At 44.9% G+C, this 26196-nt stretch overlaps 1 protein-coding gene across 11 annotated transcripts; it reads left to right on the forward strand.

Moving 5' to 3' along the window:
* Positions 1-722: 722 nt before the first annotated feature.
* Positions 723-26041, forward strand: LOC133485751 (reticulon-4-like). 11 transcript variants are annotated; one of them, XM_061789982.1, is made up of 10 exons: positions 723-1460; positions 6027-6065; positions 7363-7419; positions 8216-10033; positions 22760-22967; positions 23067-23205; positions 23287-23356; positions 23584-23630; positions 23727-23785; positions 25160-26041. In XM_061789982.1, the coding sequence occupies exons 1-10, from the start codon at positions 986-988 to the stop codon at positions 25200-25202; spliced, it is 2955 nt and encodes a 984-aa protein (XP_061645966.1). In that variant the 5' UTR covers positions 723-985; the 3' UTR covers positions 25203-26041. The 11 variants fall into 11 exon arrangements, with proteins under 11 accessions (XP_061645966.1, XP_061645968.1, XP_061645967.1 ...); XM_061789985.1 differs by having other exon boundaries at positions 731-1460; positions 8627-10033; XM_061789984.1 differs by lacking the exon at positions 7363-7419 and having other exon boundaries at positions 724-1460.
* Positions 26042-26196: the final 155 nt, after the last annotated feature.

A 26196-nucleotide genomic window follows, 5' to 3' on the forward strand; every position in this document is an offset into this window, starting at 1 on the left:
TGTTAGCACAAATGAGGAAGTCTTGGCCGCACATGTATTATTTTGCTTTGCTTTGCTGAGTGGCTATTAAAAAGCTAACAAACGATGAACATCTCCTTATTGATGACACTTGATATTGACTACGGGGTGCGAATTTGAATTAAAAAAAAAAAAATCTGATTATGTGGAAAGGCATTTAGATTTTTTAATCGAATGTTGCAAGATGAGTTTGAAGCGATATGAAAGTGTTTTGGATCATAATGTGTGTTATATTTACAGTTTCAACTTTTAATGTAGGCAATTATCAACAAAACTCGACGGCGGCAATCACCTGCGTTTTTTTGTTGTTGTAATATTTGCGGCAGTGCTCCGTTCTTATTGGCCACTGATGAGGGGCGTTCACTGTACATGTCGGAAAAGACACTCATGTTGAGACATTTTATCTCACGTGACGTCTTCCGAATCTGTGTAATGATTGATTATTGTTTATGCATTCGTGGTTGAATGCAATCTGCATTTATTGTCATCGAATGTAAATCTTGCTCTACTTCCGGACATATGGAGTATTTGGCTTGCGTTTCCTTTGTTGTAAACGGAGCTGCCACGTCCTCGCGGTGCGCGGTCAACTCGGCACGTTGTTGTGCAACTAGTTAGCTCAAACTTCTCCATTTACTAGAGAGACGCCCCCCGACGGGCGGGGCCGGCAGCGGGCCGCCGCGATTGGTCAGCCCGCATGTCAATAACGCGGTGCCGGAGGCCGATTGGTCGGACCGAGTCCGGCGCTTCGCCTTTCCGACTTGGCGCTGCCGGTCCAGGCTCGGGTTCGACCGTCCGCCTCGTGTGCCGCACTCGTCCCAACTTTGTCGGCGTCCGCGGAACACTCGACCGGCGGGAGCTAACGGTTCGCCCTCACGGTTCCTCCCGTGTCAAAAGTGGACTTTAATTTTGCGTCGAGGCGAGCGCCGCTCAAACTTGAGTCTCGTTCACTGGAGTTGGACAAAGAAAGATGGCAGACAACGAGGATCAGCAAGTGTCGTCCAGCGGCAACAACGTCCACCACTACCGACCCGAGCCCGAGCCCGAGCCGGAGCCCGAACCCGAGCCCTACACCGCCCTGCCCAAGCAGGACCTCTTCAGCCTGGACGACATCGTGGACTTAGTCGGCGGAGCCCAGGACGCCCTGGAGCGGCACATGGCTGAAGATGAGGAGCCACACCAATTCACGGAACCCCCCGAGGGGCGGCAGCCGGTACCGCTGCCCCAAGTGAGGGAGGGGGGATGGGAAGGAGAGGGGGAGGAGGAGGGGGAGGAGGAGGAGGAGGAGGAGCAGCAGGAGCAGCAGCTCATCGCAGACTCCACCGGCACTGTCAGCGTCCCCCGCACGCCTTCGCCCCCCGCGGAGCCACAGGTTTGCCCGGAGAGCGACGCCCTCCTCCCGCAACCACCGGCCGACACGCAGCGAGCAGCGGCTCCGGCATCTTGTGAGTATCCGCGCCACGAGTCCCCACCGGGGGCGCGTCTTTGCGTAGGTCCAAGCGCCGTGTGAGAAATTATTCTTATTCTTATTCTTATTTGTTTTCCGATCCGCGCGACAACAATGATGGCCGCTCGCTCGCACGCCCCGCCGGAGCTCAGCCGTCACCGCGCTATCGGGCCTCGCTGTTCGCCGGCGGCTAATCGGCGACTCGTCGTGCTCGTTTCGGGGCGACGTCGGTGAATGGCGGCGCGTGGGCCCGCGGCCGCTTGCTCCGATGCGATGCGACACGAAGCGAAGCGATGCGGCCCACCTGTTCCGATGTGCTGCATCATCGTCTTGTTTGGGGCCCATCGGCTGATTTTCACACGCAAATCGACGTGATTTGTTGCACCGCTTGGCGTGAACTTGACGCGTGATGATTGAACGTCAGTGAGGACGTGTTTTGTTTTTTATGGGCTTGTTTTGCTTTTGTTGTTTTTGATCCGTTGAGCAGCGTCCATCTGCTCCTCGGCCCCGCCCGCCCGCCGCTAGCTGCGGCCCGGTTCCTTTAGCGGACAAAAGCAACGGCTCGCGTGTTCTGCGACATAAACGCTCAAAGCGGTTACAAATCTTGAACCATAAACACTCAAAACATGGCCGATCAACCTCAGAGAAGTTGACGTGCTGGCCCGTCGTTCCCAGGGAGCTTGTTGACGTGTGTCCGCTAAAAGCGGGAGCTTATTGTTGTTTGTTCACACATGCGCTAGTTGTCATCACATCTTTCCGTTCTCGTGACGGACGTCGACGCTTTCGAGTGATTTTGGGCGGCCCGGAGCGGCTGTCCGATAATGGAAGCCCCGGCCAGTCAGATGAGTCGCAACAAAGGAATCTGCCAGGCGTCGCCACCCGGTTTTCCTCCCAGCATCTCCGCCCCGACGCCAGCTCGAGCCGAACCCGATTCGGCGCGGCTACGGCCGAGCTGCGTTTAGCTCGAGCCTCTGAACTTTTCCCGGAAGCCGCTAGTGAGCGGAGAGGCCCGGTTGCGATTAGCGTCAGCATCACCGGGCGGAACAAATGGACGCCTCGACGCCAGTCGCCTTTAAGCACGGAGATGAGGCAGACGGGCGTGGAAGAAAGCGGCCGGCCTGCGGGGCGAGAGAGAGGGCGAGCGAGGCGGGGGGGTCAAGGCGGGGCCGCCCGACGGACCGAACCGCAAAGACGTGGAGCGAATGATCGGAGCATCGTTTCTTCTTCCGAGCTACGGTCGAAGTCTTCTCAATTTCATACGAGCCGTCAAGGAGGGGACGAAGGCGAGACACGGATTTCGCACGTTCACGGGTTCGGAGTAGAGCTGCCACACGTTATCGAGTCTTCGGCAACTATTTTCATCATCGATGGATCGTTCGGAGACCTTCTTTCATTTAGAATTGTCCAAATCCTCTCATTTCAGTCTCTCTCCAGTAAATATTCTCCCACTTCTGTCGTCCTTCGTGAAGGCAGAGATTGTTCGTATTTACTCAAAAGAGGACATTTGCAAGCATCTGCGTTTACGTCAGAAAACAATGATCAACATTTTTCCTTATTTTGGGACATGTTACGGACCAAACTAGTAACGCAATCATAATTTATGGAGTTTCATCTGGTGCCAAAATGACTATTTGTAGCTACAGTAGAATAACATGGAGTTGAAGATAAAGCAGCCTGAGAAGGGGAACTCAAACTAGTCGTATATGTGTAATGTACATATCAAATGTGCCCTGCGATTGGCTGGCGGCCGGTTCAGGGTGCACCCCGCCTCTCGCCCGAAGATTGCTGGGATAGGCTCCAGCATGCCCGCGACCCGCGTGACAGAAGATGAATGAATGAATATACATAGAAAGTGATTTATGAGTGAGCTGAATGGTAGTTAGGTTTTTCTTTTTTTTTTTAAATTTTTTTAATGTATTTCCCGAGGTGGTAGAAGACCTTGTACGTATTCTAAAAGCAACCCATAAATCCTCGAGAGGAGCGGGAGCGGGGGAGGAGCCTTCGGTTGTGCGCTTCTGGCCTCCTCGACGCTCCTTCGTCCGATCCGACGACTCCCGCCTCGTTTGTCGTGAGACGCTTTGAATGGCGGCAGGTCCGATTGACCTACATGCTGCTTCTGGGTCACCCACATCCATCAGAGCGTCAGGTGGATTACTGGACTGTTTGTTGTCTTGGTGTCCTGGTCACAGATGAGCGCAGATAAGCGCTCCGAGCTGTTTTGGTTACTGTGCTGACACACAGCAGCTGACAGACAGACGCTCCGCCAAATGTGACCAGACCGCCCGGCCTCCGGGTCCAACTTTTAGCGCTGTCGTGGCCTGCGTAATGCTGACTCATAATGTGTTGAGTCATTGTGGAGTTTATGGAGGAGAGGATGACGTCGACGTAAAAAATACGGCCGCGCATATGTGTGTATTTAGATAATCTCAGTAAAGAATATGGCGAAGAGGTTAATTTAAGTAGTTGAATTAAAAAAGCAATACTCGTATACCGGACAACCATTGAAACACATTGAAAAAGACGTTTTAAAAGACTGGTTCCTACATAATTTCTCCCTTTTTTAAAAAGTACGATACGGCTCAGAAGCAGGTAAAAAAAAAACGTTATGTAGCTTAGCAAGCTAGTGCTAGCACTAAAGGTTGTACGTAAACATGCCGCCTTTCTGTCGAATCACGCTCTAAAGTTTCGGTGTGGGTGAAGTAATTTAATTAAAAATAAAGTAATTTAATTACAGTTAGTTAGCATCCATTATTTCTGTCATGTTGTAATGTTGGTTTGACCTGACTGATTAGAACACACGATCGGACTGGAGCAGTGATTTGCAACCTTGATGGAGCCAAGGAACATATTTTACAATTGAAAAATCTCACGGCACACCAACAAACAAAAATGTCACAAAAAGTGGATTCATAAATTGCTGTATGTACTTCCTGCCATCTAATCGAAGACCATTCATTTGTTCTGGCTGTCACTATGCCTTAAATAGATGAACAAATAAATTTTTTTGAGCGATTAAATACACAAGTATATACAGTAAATGAACAGGTCATTTAAATAGGCACATTCCTCCATCTTGTGATGGGTTATCGTTTTTTTAAACTCGGTGATCGGCCCCAACAATCCTGATCATGTGAAGCCTAATTAATAGCTATGCTAGCTAGACGAGATGATCGGTCCTTCTTGAACTCTGGTATTGATGTGAATGAACATGCTGTAATGATACGACTTAACTCGTTTGGCCAAGTTTTCGGCATGCCTTGAGTGAATTGTAAATATTTGTCATTTAGCGTAGCGATCAACAGACCAGAAGAGGCGGGGTGGGATCAGTTCTTAACGTGGCATAACCTCGGATGAATACAGCGACACCGAACGTCAAAATATAGTTGATTGACAGGTGAAGGGCTTGTCTTCAGCCGACCAACCACAGTCTTGCCGCTTGAGGACGGACCTTATTTTTCATGATTTCAGAGGCATAAAAAAAACAATAACGATTTTATCGCTTTTTGTGATAGTTTTTGGGAAAATATATTGTCTTAAAAAAATTATCGTTAAAATTTAAAAAAAAAAAAAAAAAAATATATATATATATATCGTGACAGGATTAGTGGTGATGTACTGTAATTTCTCGTATAATGTGTGTTCCCTACACACAAAAAAAATTGTCACAAGTCAATAGTGTGCATTATACATAGGTATAGAGGCAAATGTAAAAAAACAATGTTCACATTTTATAAGTGTATGCCGCCATCTAGTGGTTATGAAAAACACTTTCATTCCAAAATCCAGTGCCACCAAGAGGTTATAAAAAGGTGTACACTTTCATTGTAATATGCCACCGTCACCAACTGATTATAAAAAAGGTGTAGCCTACACTTTCATTCCAATATGACAGGGGTACGTATGACTGCATATATGTACAGTTGTGCTCATAAGTTTACATAACCTGACAGAGTTTGTGAAATATTTAGTTATTTATTTATTTTTTAAATATGACTGAACAACAACCATCATTCATTTCTTTATGGTTATGTTTTGTTTCATGATAATGCTTTCCTGAAATGCTTGACTGTTTAATTTGTAAACCATTAAAATAAAATTAAATGTGTTTCCCCTGGCCCTTCATGTTTTCTTTAAAGAATTGTACCCATCTTACAAATTCTGCCTGGGTAATCAAACATATGAGCGCAACTGTGTGTTTTCTCATTTCCTAAATAAAAGTAGGGCTGTGAATTTTATAATAAGAGCAGGTAAATAAAAAAAGTATGTGTTCAAATAAAGTGCTTAACTTCAGGATAATTATTTGAAAAAAACTAACAAAATACAGATAATAGTTCATGTTTTGATCATATGGGTAGAAGCAAAATCATGCATTGTAAAAATGCATTTTACATAGGTAGAAGGGTTTCCTAGAATTTTGAGGTCAACTATGGCGGTGCGTATTATACATGGGTGCGCATTATACACGAGAAATTACGGTATTCTGTCGACGTTTGAATGTTTTTGCTGTGTTAGCATTGTTGTGCTAGTCAGAAGATAAGTTTTGTTGTCAAATGTTCAATCCTAGGTGGTCTCCGTCGCTGGAAGCTAAATGTAGACCGGAGAGGTAACCCAACATTCAACCAGATCAATCATCTGTGATTGGCAACCGATGAGACGCATGATTGATTGTGATCACTGCACTTTGATTTGATGAAAATAATCTGAGCACATGTTGATTGTTTTATTGGTGAGTACAAATGTCTAAATGAACCTGATTTAAGGTGCCACGCCCTGTTTGACGCCGTTCTTTCCTTGATCGCCATTTACACTTCCTGCCTTCCCCCCCCCCCCCCCCCCCCAAAGTCCTGAGGGACTTTCAGCTGTTATGCGACGCTCCCACTAGACTCACTTGTTTGCACAAAGGGACTTTTGACTTTGCGTAGTCCGTACATTAACGCTACCGACTCAGTGGCTTTGGGGTCGTGTATAAATCTGCTTGTGAAAAAAAGAAATTATTTGTATATGTTTTCACGTCATCTTCACTTTGAATGATGTACCTCCCACCAGATCATTCAAAGTCGTTCTGCTGTCGTGTTGAGTCAATGCTTGTTTTTGGATGACCAATTGAATTTTTGTTTGTGCTGCAGTTTCATGTAATTTAAGGAAAGAAAACAACTTTTGGGAATTTTTTTTTATTATTATTTTTTTTTTATAATCACAAGCCGATATGCATCATATGACTGCTTAATAACCGTTTTCTGCTATGCAATGTCATGTCCTTTATCACATGTCCTCAAACACAGTGTTCACAACAGGGCAGTCACATTGTCTATTTTGGTCATGCGAGCATAGTTTTTGTGCCCAAACATTCTGTACTCTCTTGAAATAGCTTCATTTCTATGTTATTTTTCTGAAAAGGAAAGGAATCTTATTGTATAGGTTGGCATTTTTGTGCATTTTAGGGTCATGTTGGCCATTTCCCGGGGTGCTTCAAAGACAAATTCCTGGAGATTTTGTCAGATTGTCACCAAATTTGAACCATGTGTACTAAACAGAAGGGCAACACGAAATTGGAATTTGAGTTTGCATTTTCATCATTGCATGTTGGCGCAGCATGGCTACTGTGCTTGATGACCCAGCTCAGCAAGGTCAGATGTTGACCAAACGTCTTGGGATGAAGGGCATTTTACGGCTGCTGGCAGCTTTAATAACGGAATTGTTGTTCCCTGGACGGGCATTGGGTTGTCCCCCTTCTAGTGTTCATGGAAGACGCATCAGCTGTATGGGACATCCCATTTGCGAGGTCGATGACTCAGAATGACTCAAGCTGACGTGATGGAGACCAATGCTTCTCTCACTTCTTCTGTCCTGACAAGCTGACTGATTTTTCACTCTGCCACTTTCTGTCATTTCTCCCGCAGATGTTCCTTCCTCTCCTTCTAAAGCTCAGCCTCAGCCTCTGATGCAATTCCCTACAGGCAAGTTATCTCTGTTCTACTCGCTTTGGTTTTCCTGCCTCTTTTCATTGCCGTTATGTATTTCTGTCACTCCGCTTAAGTGGAAGAAATAACCTTACTGCATGCCACAAGTAGACTTAAACTCCTGTAGCACGAGATGCTTGTGATTGGATGCCACTTAAGCACTGCACTGTGTTGTGTTGTTGTGACACTAAATGTTGTATGTTGCTATAATGATTCTTTTCAGTGGTCACAAATCTATGATATTTTAACTGACAGGTTTCATATGAGAAGAATCATTATACAACAGTTTATAGGACACGCCTTGCATGGATTACTGGCGCCAGATCTGGGGCAAATATTGGATGACCCTCGTGTATCAGCATGTGTGTGTGTGTAGATGGACACCAGACAAATGCTGGACAGTCTTGACTGCGGGAGGTCGCCACTGTCCCCAAAAACTTCGCAAGATAACGAGCTCTTGATTCCAAAAACGTAGCGGACAACCACTGTAGGATTACTCTGCAATCATTTGCTTTGCTTCCACGCCGGGGTTTCCCATTATCTATAAAAGAGTCTTTAGTTAAGTGTGATCAACTAGAAACCAACAAAAAAAAAACATCTTGGCATGATTGCGAAGGGGTGACCAGGAGCAAATCCACAACCACAGTTGACCTTTCGGCAGCAATTGTCTGGTCTTGATCTCCGAAAGGCTTTTAGTATGGGTTCTACCCAGGTATGCTGGGCACTGTACGGAATGGAGTTTGTCTTTTGATATGTGCTGTATTGCGTTCTCCCTCCTCCCTTTCTACTCAAGAACTTGGGCAGAAGGGAGATTCCCCTGCTCCCATCTCCCCTCTCTCCCCTCTCCACTCCCCTGATTCCCTGGAAGAGCTCTCTTTGACGGAGAGCCCCAACCAGCCCTATCCCCCAGGATCTGCTGTACCCCAGGGTTCCTTTTCCACTCAGGCCCCAGCTGTCCGGTCCAAGGAAATGCCCTGGGAGGATGACGAAGACAACTCTGGACCTGGTTATAGTCAAAACAAGGGTGAACTAGATCAGTTAATTGGCCCTTACCTGAGTTTAGGTAAAGACCCAGGGCCTCACATTCTATATGAAGACAGCGGAGTGTCCTTCTCCCCTGAGGAGAAACAAACTAGCTCAGACCCCTCCCCCGTGACCCCCCAGCTGGTTGCAGAGTCTCACGTTGCCTCCTCTAACCCAACAGAGCACTGGGATTCACCGTGCCTAGACAACGCCAAGATCTCAATGGATTTCTTTGGCGAGGACGCAGCCGCCATTGGCTCTCCCGGGTACGAGCCAGAGCTGCACAGCAACCCTTCGGATGAAGATGACGACTTGATGTACGAGGTGAAGAAGAAGAATAACCCATTTGATGGCTTTTCCCCGTTGGCGGACAGTGGTTCCTACAACTTTGGGGAGACCAAGTCTGACCACAGGGCCACTAAAGTGTCAGAAAGTCCCACTCCAGATCTTGTCCAGTCCAGACAATCTGAAGAACTCCAGGATAGCCCGCCGTCATTCTTCGACAAGGGGAAAACATTTGAGACGGGTATGAAGGCCATCGATGCCCTCATGCAGCCAGTCAGTCAGTTCTCATCTGGTCTTGCAGAGGAAGATGAGGAGGAGGAGGAGGATACTGCTCTGCCGCCATCGCTTCCAGACATCCTGAAGTCTTCCCCACTCAACACTGACAAACTTGACTCTGGCTCCTCTGAGGGAAGTCCAGAGGAGCAGAGCCCCATTCTTGAACGTAGGATGATGGAGTCACCCAACCCCCCAATCAACCTGTCAGCCAACAACCCCTTTGCTCTGGATGCTAAAGTGTCTCTGCTTAAGGAGATGGCTGATGAGATAGAAGTGAGAGTGTCTGACAAACCAAAAGACGAAGAAGTGCAAAGCATTGGTGCGTTTGCTCTGGTCAAAGAGGCTGAGGAAACCAGACCAGCACAGGTGAAAGTAGAGGAACCTGTCAAGATCGAGCAGAAAGATTGGTTCTCAAGTCACGTTTCTCCCAAGATGACAGAAAAGTTTGAGCCTCTAGACTTCGAAAGCGGGAAAGCCGCCGCTGAGGATTCAGATTCAGAGTCGCCAACCGCAGACTCTCTGTCTCCAGTCCTGGAAGCCATGGCCAAGAACCCTGGCAGCTTCCAGGTGGAGAAGAGCAACACCAAGGTAGAGCTGGAGGAGCCCGAGGTGGCCGAAGAAGTCTCTGAGCAAGAGGTGTCATCTGAGGAATTTGAGTTCATTGAGAGACCACCGAAGGGAGTAATCGATGAGTTTCTTGAGGCTCTCGATACTTCCAAGTTTGCACCCTCCAAGGCTTCAGACATCCCCATGGTTGAGGATGTGAGCTTTGAGCAGAAAGGGGCAGCTTCAGTTTCTGCGTCTGCTCCAGTACCCGCTGAGATAGCCGGAGAAGCTCCGAGTCAGAGCTCGTACCGCCTGCTAACTCAGAAGAGCAAGGCAGAGCTGGAAAAACTCTCCTTTGAGGAGGCACAACCCCATATGCCGACCGTCCATTCCGCTGTCCGTAAGCCCGAAGAAGCGGTGGCACGGAAGAGCGCAGAGGGCAGCAAACTGTTGAAGATGCCAAGCGTGAACATTTCAGCAGGTAAACAAAACCTCTTTGGGCATGGGAACCATCCCTCCCTCGCACATCCCATTTTCATTGGCTTCTCCACATTAATTGCCATTAACTCCCATCAACACTCTTTTGTTCTCCTGTTGTTTTCTCCCAACCAACCACAATCCTCTTTTTACGTTAGATCCCCTCGTGCTCTCCTCGATGCCACCTCCACTTTACACCATCCACGCTTTTTGCATTTTCTTTGTGATTAAACCCTTTTTTTTTTTTTTTAACAATGGTAAGTAAAATGCTGATTTGTTTTTCGTCTTGTAACTAAACTAAGTATAGTCAATGCACAACTGAATTTAGCTCATAACCCAGAGTGCTCTTTTGAAAGCTAACACTCACTCACCCACTGACACGTGCACCAAGATAGCAGCCCCGCCCTATTTCTCAACTGGATCCAAAACTTTTTTTTTTTTTTTTTACCACCGATCCATTTTCAAAATGAACCGAGCACAAATGCCTAAACATTCGTGCTAATCTCGGACACTTCCTCTTAATATTTTTGTAGAAGCTCATATTGCACATTTGCTTGAAATTTCAAAGTGCTTTTGAAACACAATATATTCACTGTTAAAGACTGAGAGTGACCATTAACCTAAATGCATGGAAATACTTCCATAAGATCTTCAACACAAAACACCTGAAGTTGAAAAGCTTATTTTCCATATTCTAATAATGATCTCATTCACTGGCAGCGTTCCCAGTTAACATGGATATTTGACTTCTAAAGCTGTCCATGGCAGCGAATGTGTTCAAATGTAGTGAGACGTTGAATGAAATGTTCCTGCCCATTGACGTTACTCAGTACTTTGATGTCGATGTGTTTCTTTTAATACTGCGAAGGTGACTAATGCTGTAGTGCCGTCGGGCCTGTGGCCAAAATAGGACGAGTGGAAGATACCGGGATCACATGTCGGCGTGTCCAAAAGAGAAAATCCATTTTCAGTTGAAAGTTGACCTCACTTTTGCTGACTTTGCACAAACAGGCTCGCTACTTTTCTAGATGATTCCGACTTTTACAGTACAGGAAGTTGACTGGTTGTCATCGCACACGAAGATAAATGTTGAAAATACGATGCAGGTCTGATACCTTGTGAACAGAATTCCTGTAAATATCTGCTTCTCTACCACTCTACAACTTCCGTACGCTTCCGGTGCACCGAAACAAGTTCTCACAGGACCGCAGACAAGTTTTGTCTTTTGTATCTCGTTTTGCGGCAAGCAAGTGTAACCTTCATTTGGAATAGAAAAGACGTGACTCATCCTTCACAGGACGACTCAGCTGAGGCTTCACTGATACTTTGTAGCGTGTGTGTGTGTGTGTGTTAGGGATCCCCTGCTAATTAAAGCCGCCTCCCTGCATTGCGACACTGGCAGACCCGCTAAGGTTTCTGTTGAAAGAGAAGAGTCAGCAAGGATTGTTTGTTGTACAATAGTCACATAGTGCTTACCTACCACTTACAACATGTCTTCGGGTTTTATGGACGCTGCTGTAAAAATGTACGAGTGAGGTGTACAAAGTGTAGATTCATAGGATAAGGCGCATACTTCCGATTTCTTTGTGTCAGCCTTATTTATGAAGGTGAACCGTCGCTGACTGCATGAAGAGACTTTGTGCTCCGACTCTGTCACCATGGAAATGACTTCGTATTTGCTAACTGCTGTTGTCAACGGTTTGCTCAGACAGTAAATCGTCACAGGAACATGACATCATTCTCATAGGAGCCAAAAGCTGCGGAACGTTGTGGAGTATGTATCCGATCAGGTTGTTCACGGAGTCAAGCTGGAGTTCAAACGGGAGGTTTTTGGATTGACAGCTTTTAATGTAACTGCATTGCTTGGTTAACATTTGAAGGAGACGGCTGCCCTCAAGTGGAGCTACCCAGCTACTACCACTCAAGCAGAAACGTCACCGGACTTCCAGAAGGACTCATTTCTGTCATTGAATTCGACCGTATCCTGGAAACAGATTTGTTACTTGTCTTTTACAAACCATCCATCCAGCCATTTTCTCTAGGGCTTGTTCTCGTTAGGTGGGGTCGTGCCGAAGCGGAAGCAGGACTCGAACCCAGCTGACTTTGGACAAGAGGCAGGGCACACCCCTTACTGGTCGCCAGTCAGTGGCAGGGCACATGTAGGCAAAGGAGCATTCGCACGTATGGTCATCGGTCAACCTAACAAGCGTGTTTTGGGATGTGGTAGAACTTGCAAAGATTCAAAGCTGGTAACTCAGAGCTGTGAGGCAGATGTGCTAACCACTTGGCCGCCATGCTGCCTGCCCCCTTTTTACAGAACATTGTTTGCACAAATGAGAGAGCTGAGCAAAGGTTTATGACTATGTTGTTGCTGGTGATTACCATAGTGATATCTTTCGTTTTAGAAGTTAAAAAGTATACAGGTAGGCCAAAAGGAGAGCTGTACACCTTTTTAATTAGCTTATAGACGCAAGATGAAAGAAACAAGGAAGGGGTCATTGCCACTTTCAGGGTCTCCGTGGACCAGGTCAACACACACAAACCTACACAGACTCGAATTTGAAACCAAAACTACAAACCCTAGTAACTCAAGTCAGGCTAAAAAAACGTGAACCCTGGCTAGAAACCCTAACTAACCCTGACTCGAATCCTTAAACCTTCAATGAAACCCTGACACTTTGAACCATATTTTGGACCTCCAACCCTTGCTTGATACTGCTATGACTTCATCTGGGAAGCTTTAGTTGACATTGATCCGGATGGGACAAGGTGTGGTGGTCTGTGGCATTTTTCTATAAAGGTTTGAGGAAGGTTGCAATGTTAAAAGAGGACTATTTGAGCATTAAAAGACTAAACTGTGATGAATAAATGGGTATGAATGCAATAAAAGGACACATTTGAAGCTGTATTCCTACTTTTGGCCCAGCCTGCATTGAGGGCGTTGACGAAGGCAGTGACTGAAATGCTGAGGAGTTGCTGTCATTGCCAAATCTGTGAAGGGTGGGTCCAGGCCCCCGCCTTTTTTTTTTGCTGCGTCAGAGCTGACGGTCAGCTGACCATTTCTTCGCTCTCTGCTCTCCGGTGTCTACGTCCTCCTCTTCCTCCCTCCCAGTGCAGTGGCAGTTGGTGTCCATGTGGAACGTACGCTTGTGATCGTCCGGCATGGAGACGGCACGCGTGGACACAATTAAAGCTGCGTGGAGGCAGCAGGGTACGCAGGCATCTTTTTTCTTTTACTTCTTGACATGATGATGATGATGACGATGACGACGACATGTTGTCTGTGGTGTACTTGACTGCCCGTCTTCTCCTTGGAGCTTAGTGGCGAACAGAAAACTGGGTAGTTTTGTGGTGACGCCTCTTCAAGGCTCCTTTGGGAGGTAAGATATTGTTAGGGTTAAAATGACTGAAATAATATCGAGGAGATCTGGATAAGCTTAAAGATGAGATGCGGCAACACGGTGCGCTGTTTTTTGTTTGGTTCGCTTCTTGTCGTGATGATGATGACATCCGTAGCGTCTTCTCCTCGGACGTCTCCGTGGAGCACATGAAACTCCAGTTTTGTCATGGTGCCTCTTTGAAGATGATTCGAAGAGATTTTGAGGGTAATAGGACTTATTATTTTTGAGACCTGTTTAAGCGATGATTTCAAATTCTTGCAAGAAGGAACTAGCATAGAGCAAACGCAGTGGTTGTTCAAAGAGCTCTGCGCTTGTCTTTCATACATGCTCCACAATATTCACTACACATGGACTCTACCTGGCTACCATTGTTTGCTGTTAGCCCAGGAAGTAACAGGAACTATCTCCTAAACCACAAGAATACTCCACAGTCTAATCAGTCATTAGTCTGTGTTAAGCAAGTCACGATTGTATTCTGGTTGTTTGAGCTGGGAGTTTTTCGTTACCGTTGCGACATGCAGCCAAAGACCTTTGTCCACACGGCCACTGTGTTCAAAGGTGGACACCAGAAGAGGAGGAAGGGGCATTTCGCAGCCCGACAATCTGTGCTGGCACCTCAGTGACTGGTTGCAGGGATCAAATATGCTAAGAAACCAGAGGGATTGTGAAATAATTCCTAAACTTTAATTTTGAGAATTCTGTTGATGCACTTTTTCTTTGGGTACTCTAGCTTCCTCCCACATTTTGGGGAGAAAAAAAAGAAGCATGTTAGCTACTAATAAAAGACGGAAATGCCGATTGGTGTGAATGTGGATGTTAATGGTAGTTTGTACCCTGCGATGGGCTGGCAACCGGTTCAGGGTGTACCCCGCCTCTCCCCCAAAGTCAACTGGGATCGACTCCGGCTCGCCCGAGACCCCAATGAGGACAAGCGGTTGGGGAAAATGGGTGGATGATGCTGTGCCGCCTGATGGACTTAATGACTGGAGACTGGAGTAGTTTGATAATAACTTAACGTTTTCTCTTATGATGCAGTGTGACTACACAAAGGTCAAATATTAATATTACAAGAGGACCTTGGTTCATAATGGTCCTGAGGCTGCGAATGGCGCGTAATGCACTAGTTCACACAGTGACGTAAAAATGCATTTGTCACCCAGCACAAGAAGGCAAACTTGGTTAGCGCTGTGCTTATGTTTTTCCTTTGAATCAATGAATGGACCACCATCAAAAACTAAATGCCACTTACAGTGGTGGGAAAAGTCTTTGCCCCCTTCCTGATTTCTTATTTTTTTGCATCTTTGTTGCACTTAAATGTTTCCCATCATCAAACTAATTTAGCTATTAGTCAAAGACAACACAAGTAAACACAAATTGCAGTTTTTAAATGGTTTTTATTAAGGGAGAGAAAATAAAAACCTACGTGGCCCTGTGTCAAAAAGTGATTGCCCCCCCCCCCGCTGTTAAAACTTTACTGTGAATTATCATACCAGTTTTGAATTTCTCTAGCCACACCCAGGCCTGATACTGCCACACCCGTTTTCAGTCAAGAAATCACTTACAGCAGCTGAAATAAGTATTGAACACGTCACCATTGGTCTCACAAAATTTACTTCCAAAGGTGCTATTGACCTGAAAAAATCACCAGATGTTGGGAACAACCCAAGTAATCCATACATGCAAAGAAAGTAGAACAAATGAGATCAGAAATTAAGTTGTGTGGAATAATGTGAAATGACCCAGGGAAAAAGTATTGAACACATGAAGAAAGGGAGGTGCAAAAAGGCACGGAAAGCCAAGACAACACCTAAAATGGATCAATAATCAAACAGTAAACCAGGGCCTTGTCAGTGCAAATGAATATCAGTTGGTTCAGTCCTAATTGATGGCCTACAAAAAAGGTCTCATTGCAAGGTGGGAGTCAAGACACGCTGTCTCACGACCATCGCAAACAAATTCTGTCACAAGGAAAACTGTGTGTAATGGGCCTGTATGCACGCTTACCACGCAAGACCCCATTGCTGGGGAACCCCACCCCCCCCAAAAAAAAACATGTCAAACCTCGTTTAGTTTGCTGAACAACATTTGGACAGGTCGGCTAAATACTGGGAGAATATAGTCTGGTCGGATGAGCGCAAGATTGAACTGTTTGGATGCCATAATGCACACCACGTTTGGAGGAGAAATGGCACTGCACATCACCCATACCAACAGTGAAGTTCGGAGGTGGGAACATGATGGTGTGGGGCTGCTTTTCAGCAAATGGTACTGGTAAACTTCACATTATTGAAGGTAGGATGAATGGGCAAATGTACCGAGACATTCTCGACAAAAATCTGCCGCCATCTATGAGTGTGATGAAAATGAAACGAGGGTGGACATTTCAGCAGGATCATGATCCAAAACATTCTGCCAAGGAAAGGTTTCAAAGCTGCTAGAATGGCCCAGCCAATTACCTGACTTGAATCCACTCGAAAATGTATGGAAAGAACTGAAACTCAAGGTCCATAAAAGAAGCGCACGGAACCTTCGAGATTTGAAGACTGCTTGTGTGGAGGAATGGGCCAAAATCACACCAGAGCAATGCATGCGACTAGTTCCTCCACACAGGAGGCGTCTTGAAGCGGTCATTGCAAACGAAGGCTTTTGCACAAAGTTTTCAATAAATACCAGTTGGTGTGTTCAATACTTTTTCCCTGTGTCATTTCACATTATTACACACAACTTAATTTCTGATCTTATTTGTTCTACATTCTTTGTATGTATGGCTTACTTGACTTGTTCCCAACATCTGGTGACATTTTCAGACCAATAGCACCTTGGGAAATATATATGAGAAAAATGGTGACGTGTTCAATACTTATTTCAGCCGCTGTAAATGGGACCTGCCTGCCTAAGTGAAGTAGACCAAAAGATCCTCAAAATTCCTCCACAGCGCTGTAAGACTCATTGCAGGTTATTGCAGTTGCTGCGGAGGGTGGTGCAAGCAGTTGGTGGGTCTGGGGGCAATCGCTTTTTCACACAGGCTCATGTAGCTTTGGATTTTTCCTCTCCCTTAATAATAACTTATTTTAAAACTGCATTTTGTGTTTACTTGTGTTGTCTTGGACTAATATTTAAATGTTCGGTGATGGGGAAACCTTTAAGTGTGACAAACGTGAAAAAATAAGAAATCAGGAAGAGGGCAAACCCTTTTTCACGCCACTAAATACTTTATTTTTAAAACAGTATGGTGTGAATCTCATGATGGTCCTCATTGCGTACTTAAACCACCAACGCAAACATGATTTCTGATCTATTCGCTTTGGTTATATTATTATTTTGGATAATACGATTGCGTATGATGAGTTACTCTGCAATTCCAACCTCAGATCTACACGCCATTGTAATGACGTTTTTTTTGTCACTAGAGTGCAAACACAAAATGTCATGTCGCCAGCTCCGAGTTGTCATCGTTCATGAAGGTTTCTTCCTCAAAGCGATTTGGACACCTGCTCTACTAAAATGGTAAACGGACCGCACTTCTATAGCGCTTTATCTGCACTATCGCGGTGCCCCAAAGCGCTGTACAAAGCCTCCCATTCACCCGTTCACACACAAACGGGCGACTGCTGCCAGGCAAATTAGGGTTCAGCGTCTTGGCCGAGGACACTTCGACATGCGGACAGTCGTAACCCCGAGGGAAATTCCATCACTGGAAGCCGATGAAGCGTAACGGTGGTGCTTGAGGGAGAAGGTCCTAATGAAGTCACGTGACGTGACGTCACGCGACGCGCTCGCCACATTTTGGGTCACGAGCAAGTCACCCACTTTAAGTGGGAAATTAGATGTTACGAATGGGTGCCGCAGATGTTATCATGTCGAGCAGTTAGTACGCGTCTTTGGTTGAGTTGAATTCAACACGAATGTACTTTGGTGATTATTGTGTTCCCAAAAGTTGGAAAAACACTGAACAGTGTGGCTTCATAAAAACATACAAATCGAATACATTCCTCCTGGCAGACGACGGACGTATGGTCACGTGGTTTGTGGCGGCATGCTCACGGACAACTTGGAATTCCTCACGTGGATTCTTCAAACATCTCCCGCTGTGGAGCTTTTCTTTCTTTTCTCAGTGGCTGCTGCCCCATTCGTAATCTTTTTTTTTTTGCAACCCGTTGGCTCGCCACGCTGCTTCTGCAACACACACACACACACACACACAGCCCTCATGAAGACGTTGGGTTCTTTTCCGCTTGGATTTGATTGTAGCTTACTGTACAGTGTGTTTTGGTTATTTGTGGTCTGAGTTGTTTGGCTGAGCTGCAGATTTGGAGAATTTACAGTAGGTGGCGCAATAATAGACTTGCAATAAGATGCTTTTGTTTGTCTTGCTCATAAGGCTAATTGTAGCAAAACAAATGTCTGGTTTAGGTTTACAACTTCCTTACTTCCAGGGAGCAAAAATACATAACATAATTCTAGAGTTGGGACTATGAATTACAGAGTATTCTCTTTTTTTTTTTTTTTTTTTTCCATTCCTGGTGAAATACGTCTATTTTTGAAATTTTTTAACCAGCAACAAAAACAATGGGATTGAGGAGTTATTTTGTGTTAAAAGTTGCCCGCATGAAACTGAGCCCGGGGCCACAAACACCCACTGAACATTTAAAGTATAAAGACTCCCGTAATATTTGTTGTATTAATTTAGCAGATTTTCTGACCCCTAAAATTGGTGTAAATAAAAACGACAATTTCATTAAAATAACGTACATTTACGTACATTTAATAAATGTGGACTATTTTTTTTATTCCATAATTGCCATTTGATCAGAAAGTTAGAGAAATAACTGTTCAAATGAACTACTTTACATAACCATTTGTTAAATGTTAACTTGCATTTGAATAACATTAAAAATGAGAATGAATTGTTACTTTATGATTAACATGAACTTTTTTTTATTCACGTCGTCAACAAAACAACCAAAGTTCTCGAAATTTCTCGTTCAAGACGTGCACGCGCTTCCCCTTCGAAGACACCTGCGCGTGTCCGCGTGTCGTTCTCGCCTCCGGTCGGGCGCGCGCATTGGCCCGGCGAGACAAGCCTAGTGCGCCTGCGCGGTCTTCACCTCGGCGTCAGTGGGCGGAGCCTCGGAGCCGCAGCTGCGTGTTTCCGCGGAGGTTCAACATGGACGCCAAGCAGGGTTAGTTCAGTCATCACGTTCGATTCATTCCTTCACTCGCGTGCTTTTGTCGCCGCTGCTTTGTGTCATGTCACCGGGCCGTGCGTGGGGATGACGAGTGGGCCGGCCGGCCTCGGTGCACTCATTCGGCCAGTGAGCGCCGAGCCGAGCGGGGCCCCCCTGCAGGGGCTCCCGCCGGAGAGAGCCCGTCCGCTGCCGGGCAAGAGGCAGACGGCACCCCGGTGACGCCTGCCTGCGGGGGAGTCGCGGTGGTTTCTATTCGGTGGCGCGCGAACGGCAACAGCGGTCGCTCTTGAGCTAGCTGATGCGGGCTCTAGTTTTCTATTTTTAGCCCGGGCTCCGGCGGCGCTCGCTCGCCCGCCCGAGACCATATGTAGCCAAGCGGCCACGTTTGGACCGCGGCACCGCCTCTTTTCTTCTCGCCCTCGTTCTTGTCGTCGTGTCGGCTGTCGGATTTGGTTCCTTTCTGTCCAATGCAACGTGTCAATGGCTGTGTCAGGAATCCTTATCGTTAGATAAGGATTTTGAAGGAAAAGCGCTGTAAGGTGGGCGCGCTGTTAATGACGTCATTGCTGTCGTGTAATAGTAACGTCATCTGTTTTAATTATATTGAATACATTAGCATAACATTAATATTTTTACATTTTAAGATGAGTGGAGATTACCAAATGAATACACACAAAGCAATTTGTTCATCCATGTTGTTCTACTTGTACTACGAATTTGAAACAATACACCGTCAATTTTGAAATCCTTTTTCCGTATTGGTGCAATGCATCATGGGATTCGATAGGTTTTGTATTGATCGTTGTTCAATACTTTTTAAAGCTGCGTTGTGGGATGTCACACACCCACAAGCTATGATGGTGCAATTAGTGTCACAGAAACAATCTGATGTCAAGTACAACGAAAGACAAGTAGATTTAACAGCTGCAGCTTTTTATCAAACCCTTTTTAAATGAGTTGACTTGAATAGTTCCTAATTAATCAACATAGACGGGCTGCAGAGTGGTTGCCAAGCAACAGAGGTGATGAATAGATTCAAATTACTCATCATATTCACTCAGTCTGAAGATGCTCCATATTAACATTGACTGCATTTAAAAGGTCTACGCTGGAGATTTGTCATTCGTAAGCATCGTGTAATCGGTATACATTTTAAAATTTGTGATCTTTGATAAAGTCATACAATACTTTAATCAATCCTTGTTTCCTCTTAACTGTTGGATATCAAATAGCACAAGAAAATCGAATCAACCTGACATGTAAATGATGTAATGTGTCCTTCAAGCTATTTGTTGTATAACTAAAACATCTGACGTGGGATTTTGATCAAACCGTGTGTTCGTAGCGGTTTCATAAAAGTCTTGCGTCATATGTATCCCCTCAGCTGTTTGATATCAAACAATTTACAGAATCGAACAAAGAGACAAATGCTTTATTCATGCAGCGAGGGAAGTTAAAAAATACCTTTGACGTGTGAATGAATATTTTAAAAATATATTTATCAATGATTGCTCTACCACTTAGTCCATCGATGAATTGACTTTTGTTGTAAACAAACTATCCCGTTAATTGTTTCAGCTGTTTGATACCAAGTAACATAACCTTGTGTTTGAAGTGAGTAATATAATCAGCCCTCTTTGCTCTTTTCATATACAATCAAATGCAATCTAATACATCATTGAAAATGAGCTGCTAAACATCTAATAAGTTTGACGTGAATCTTCATAATTTGATATGAAGTTGCCCTCGTCTTTGTCTTTGTGCCGTGTGAGCCAACAGGCGCCATCTAATAATGTCTCTGACCTGCGTGGAATTCTCCGGCCGAAACCGAGGCGTCACGAGCGCAGCTGTCGCTCGTGACCCCTCCAAACCTCAACCGGGGGCACCCCCCCCCCCCCGAAACCCTCCCGATTGAAAAGCTAATCCTTTGCAAAAAAATCGGATTTGAGATTTCGATCGATTGTTTTTTGCACCGCTGCTTCGTTTATAGAAATGGTAAGTGACGAGAGGTGCAACAGTTCATCAACATCTAGTCGATTATCAAATAAATCCACAACTATATTGATAATTGAGAACTTATTTAACATAGAATTGTCCAAGTCCTCACTTTCAGCCTCTTAACACTAAATATTCTTTGATTTCTGTCGTCCTCCATTAAAGCAGACTTGCAATTTTACTTTGGGAAAGAATGATCAACATTTTTGCCGATTTTCTCGCGGATGATGCGGATCAAACCAATAACTGGATCATAATCAATTTGTTTTCTGTACTGTCCATTTTGAAATAATGTCCTGCATTTCAATAAAAGGATAGACATGTATTGATTCTGAACACACTTAGTGGATTTTTACTACGAACTCTTTATCGTACTTTTTATATAGCGGACGACGGCGAACTGAAAGGCCAGTAAAAATCCCTTTTTAGTGATGAGGCCGTAGGGAATGAAATGAGTGAATGATTTCGAACGCAGTAGCCATTTTTTCTATAGCGGACTACGTCGTTGACTGAATTGCAAGGTCACGCTTGCGCCACGGGGTCGAAAACAAGAAGTAGTTTTGAGTCGGCTTTGGCCGTTGGCTCGATGAAGCATAAAAATGTGTCATGTCAGTTTATCCAAGAGGAATTCTTCTGTCTGACCCATAAAAGAAGCAAAAGGAAAGCGGGCGACTCCTGATCGCCGACGGTCCCCTCATCGTTCTCATGCTTCTCGTTAGCATAAGCCCGAAGCTACGCTAACACATTCGTTCAGCTTCACGATCGCTTTCCTTTTGCCTTTCGCTGTCGTTGGACTTGAGTTTTTGTGTGCTGATGTTTTCCTGGGTACTGAGGCGCTCGCCCGCTAAACCGGAGCAAATCCGGGAAGGACGTCAGCTCACGTGGTTGCACGCAAAAAAAGAACAAAACGTTTTGTCGATTCATCTTGCGGCAAAATGGCTCCACGGGAATCCAACGCTTGCCGGCCAGCCAGGGTATGTCGACGCCGGGTGTGAATAGAGACATTTTCCACATCTACCACTTCAATTACGTTGCAGTACTGACATTAAATTCGCTATATACAACAGACAAAAATCAGCGAATCAGCGAATAGAATTCAGTGAATGCGCAACCTCCTTGCGTATTCGGCAAAACAGGTCTAAGGTTAGTTTGACCCGCTATTCCTGCCGTGCACTTCTTGACCTCTTAGGGCCGGCATGGTGGATACAATGAGCTGCACACTTAACAGTGACAAAGAAAACACAAGTCCCGATCGAATATTTTTCATTTTCACGCAGTTTGAAGAATATATTCTTGGGAGTATTGTTATATTGCCCCTTTTGTATGTGTTGCTGCGCTGATGTTAGCCATGTTTTCAGTAACAGTAACTATTGATTTCACTGACACGAGACACGTTGACACTCTTAGCTGTTTGCAAACAATTGTTTCAAGACGGCCTTCTCATTGGAAAAAAACCGCTCGTAACTTGTTCAAACCGAGGTCTACCAACGGGCTGGTAACCGGCCCGTGCCTTCGGACAATATAGCCCGTGTATATCCCACGCAAAAGCTTTAATTAAAGTGTGAACGTGTGCACTTACATTCCATCCAACTTTTAAGTTCATTTCCTTTCATTTGGTACGACGTCTTCCTGTTTGCCAACCTTACTTCTCTACTGCCCGAGTTCGCTATCGAATGAAGTGTGAACACACTTCCTTTGATTACAAACAACTTCTGCTTCTCGCTATACCGTCGAATTTGTTGTCCCGCGCACCATCCGTCCTCCTCCTGACATGCGGTTTTGAGAGTCCGTATGACGTGCAATTGACATTTATGGCCTGTAAGTTTTTTTTAAATACAAATATTGACCAAAATGATGCTTTTATTTCTGTGTAAGCAAACGTTAGACACAATGTCCCAACTTCATTGGAAGTGACGACTGCAAAAGCTTTTTGGGGGGAGGCGTCAATTACTTCCCCCCTTTCAATAGCCGGCCAGGCTTTACTGCAAAATGTAACGGGGCGAAGAGGATAGTTTCCCTCAAATTGAAACGGTAGCATTTTCGTTCCGCGATGACTCATGAAACGCGCAGTTTTGAACATTTCCTTTCAACGCGATGTCTAACAATACGAATGATAACGTCGATGTGTTTGACTGGCGTCCCCAGTGGCGGATCTGGTGTACTGGCGCGACCTGAAGACCACCGGCGTGGTGTTCGGGGCGGCGCTGCTGCTGCTGCTGTCGCTGACGGTGTGCAGCATCGTCAGCGTGTGCTCCTACGTGGGCCTGGCGCTGCTCTCCGTCACCGTCTGCTTCCGCATCTACAAAGGCATCCTGCAGGCCATCCAGAAGTCCGACGAGGGACACCCCTTCAAGTGAGTGGCTCTTCGCGCGTCGCTCCGGCAATTGAATCCGAGGGCACGGCCCGTTCGATCTGTCGACTGACCGATCGATTGCCGTCCGCCGCGTCGCAGGCAGTACCTGGAACGTGAGGTGGCGCTGTCCGAGGACACGGTGCACAAGTACGGCGACGTCCTCCTGGAGAAAATCAACAAGACCGTCAGCGAGCTGAGGCGTCTCTTCCTGGTCGAGGACCTGGTGGACTCCATCAAGGTGGAAGATGCTCCTCCTTCTTGCTCTTGGACTTTTTAACATGCTGTGCAACAAAAATAAAACCAAAATGTGCGATTCCAGTTCGCCGTGCTGATGTGGATCCTGACCTACGTGGGCGCGCTCTTCAACGGACTCACGCTGGCCATTCTGGGTGAGCGCGACACTTTCGAACCTGCCGTCCAAAAACAAAGAAATGGAAACACGCAATCCTTTTAAAAGGCCTAGCCCCCCCCCCCATCTTAATGTGTCAAATTGTACATTTCCTGCATTTCAATGAATTGTGCAGCATTTCCAGTTCAGCCTCGGCTCTTCGGCTTTCACACGATTTCCGCGCCAACTGCAGTTTCCCGTTTGATGATTTCATCTTCTATTTTTTAGCCGTCATCGGAGCCTTCAGCTGTCCAATCATCTACGAGAAACACCAGGTAAGACTTTTAACATCCACCTTACCACCATTTCGGGCTCTTGCTCCTATTCTGGTTTAGTTTTTTGTCACCTTGTTTTTTCAAATTTTGTATCAGGCTCAGATCGATCATTACCTGGCGCTCGTCAACAACCAAATCAAAGACGTCATTGGAAAGTAAGTCACCTTCAAAAAAGTGTCAAATGTCCCTTTTGTTAAAACGAGGATGCAAACACGGTCCTTAATGAATGAACATTTTGTTGTCGTGCAAAAAACAATGTAAGAATTAGTTCAACAAATATTTTGACTTGATAGTAAAAAAAAAAAAATATGAAAGCCACAATTTTGAAAATCGACATGAAACTGAAAACAAAGTTGACATGAAGGCAAAATATTATTATTATTATTATTTTTTTACATCAGAGTGACCATAAATTAGATAATAGTGAAATTTAAATAATTGTTCACGTGGAAGCGAGAACAATTGACAGGAAAGCAACAATTTGAAACATTTACATGATGGCGGAAAAAAGAAGTTTTAAATGAAATCGAATGTTTCATGTTGCCGGAAAGTTTTATTATTATTTTTTGAACAGCAAAACAACCATTATAAATGGTTGCCATAATTGTCAAATAGCTGACATGAAAGTGAACAAAATCACATGAAAAATGACAATTTGAAATTGTAGGCATAATAGAGTGGAAACAAATCATGGGGAAAAAAATTGAGAAGCAGTAAAAGCAATAAAAAGCAATACATCAAAAAATGGATGTAATGAAAATACATTGACATGAAAAGTGACCACAGAAAATATGTTGACAGAATAGTACAGTAGTTATCAAAAAAGTTAACGAGAGTACATTTCTTTCTGATAGTGAGCATAACAAAATTGTCACCATAAAAGATGTTTTTTTTTTTTTTTTTTTTTTCCCAAAAAATATACAAAAGTGGCAATTTTAGAACGTGTTGACATGACGACAAAAAAAAAAGCAACCTTAAAAAAGTAGTTGGCCTGTTTAAGTTAACAGGGCAGTGATTTTTATTTTTTTTTTGGCACATTATAGTAAAAAAATGTAATGTACTAGTGTGCAAAAAAAGGGTTGGCAAAAGCGAAGAATTTTAACGATGTTATTGATTATAGTAAAAAAAAATATGAACAGCAGCAATGTTTGACAGTGAAAAGTTCCTTTCCATTAAACAGGTGGTGAATATTTAGGTTGAATTGTTCCCAAAAATAATTCCCATGGTATTTAGGGTTGCACATGGTAGTTATGTTTAATTGGTGTTACTATTTTGAAGGGGGTTCTTGGTCAAGTTTATCTTCCCCTGCACCCAAAAGTTTGAGAAGACCTGGTATTGTGGCCACAGAATAGATAGAGCCTTGAGGGACACCACTTTTTGTTTAAACATTCCCTTGTTGTTAGTTTTTTTCTACAAATGTGAAATGTTGGACAAGTTTCCCATGTTAACAAGATGTGATGGACGGAGGGCCCCACAATGGAGCCTTGAGGGACACCACCTTTAATTACGTTGGTGGTTTTGTCTTCCAGGATCCAGGCCAAAGTTCCTGGGATGAAACGCAAAACCGAGTGACGAGAAGATGAAGTGGGAAAGTGCGGAGAAGAGGCTGGCTGGGCGGACAGGAAGGGGGGTTTATTGTCTATGTAGTGGGGGAGCGTGAAGGAATGAGGGAGGAGGCGTGGTCCTTCTAAGTTTATTTGTCAATTAATAAAAACACTTTTTTTCCACTTGTGAACGTTTTGGTTTTCTGGCAGAAGACAAAGAAGGTCGGCTTGATGTGTGAACCGCCCCCGCCCCCCACCCACCACCCACCACCCTGCTTCCCCCGGGGAAGGCCCCACGCTCCCTCGGTTGTTTTGTGACTTCCGATTGAGACCTTTTGTTGTTGTTGTTGTTTTGTAAGAAAGTTTGCGTGCGAGCACTTTAGTTAGACAGGCCAGATTTCATTTTTGGATCTCCCCCCTCCAGCCGGCTTCTGTCTCTTGGTGGAGGATGTTTGTTTTCTGCCTGAAGGTGGGCGGGGCTTTTGAGCATTTGCCAACGTCTTCATCTTCATCATCTTCATGGCTTGTGAGTAACACGCTAGGCTCATCTTTCTAGAAAAACGTTCGGCTGTCGTCGTCTTGGTGTCATGGCCGCTATGTAGTGATGGAAGAAACACGTTTACCGTACATTTATCTGCCACGTCGACAACATCCAATGATTTCAATACAACAAGAGAAACAACAAGCAAGGCATAAAAAGCGTATTATATGTGGAGCTCAACTCTTTATAAACTTCCAGCATTTGTTTGAATCGTGTGATCGACTTGTTCATACTTAAAAATTGTGACCAGAAAAAGTTTGTGGAATGCGTTGTAAGATGTAAACATTATCTACCAATAAAGCTTCTAGAACAAGAGAAAAACAACACGCCACTGCCGCCTCCTCGTCGTCATTTTGACTGGAAATTACTTTTATAGGTTGAATGAGATCTTACATGTTTGTCACCTGCATTTCATTTTAGGCTTGAAGTTTTCGGCTTTCAAGTGAGCATTAAAAGTTTTGCACGAGGTTTCTCACTTGAA

This window comes from Phyllopteryx taeniolatus, chromosome 11, assembly GCF_024500385.1.
Source record: "Phyllopteryx taeniolatus isolate TA_2022b chromosome 11, UOR_Ptae_1.2, whole genome shotgun sequence".
NCBI lineage: Eukaryota > Metazoa > Chordata > Actinopteri > Syngnathiformes > Syngnathidae > Phyllopteryx > Phyllopteryx taeniolatus.

Coding starts and splice junctions, on each gene's coding strand:
- LOC133485751 (XM_061789982.1), top strand. CDS start 986: ATGGCAGACAACGAGGATCAGCAAGTGTCGTCCAGCGGCAACAACGTC. Junction 1,461..6,026: donor AGCAGCGGCTCCGGCATCTT/GTGAGTATCCGC, acceptor GTTCAATCCTAG/GTGGTCTCCGTCGCTGGAAG. Junction 23,631..23,726: donor TCATCTACGAGAAACACCAG/GTAAGACTTTTA, acceptor ATTTTGTATCAG/GCTCAGATCGATCATTACCT.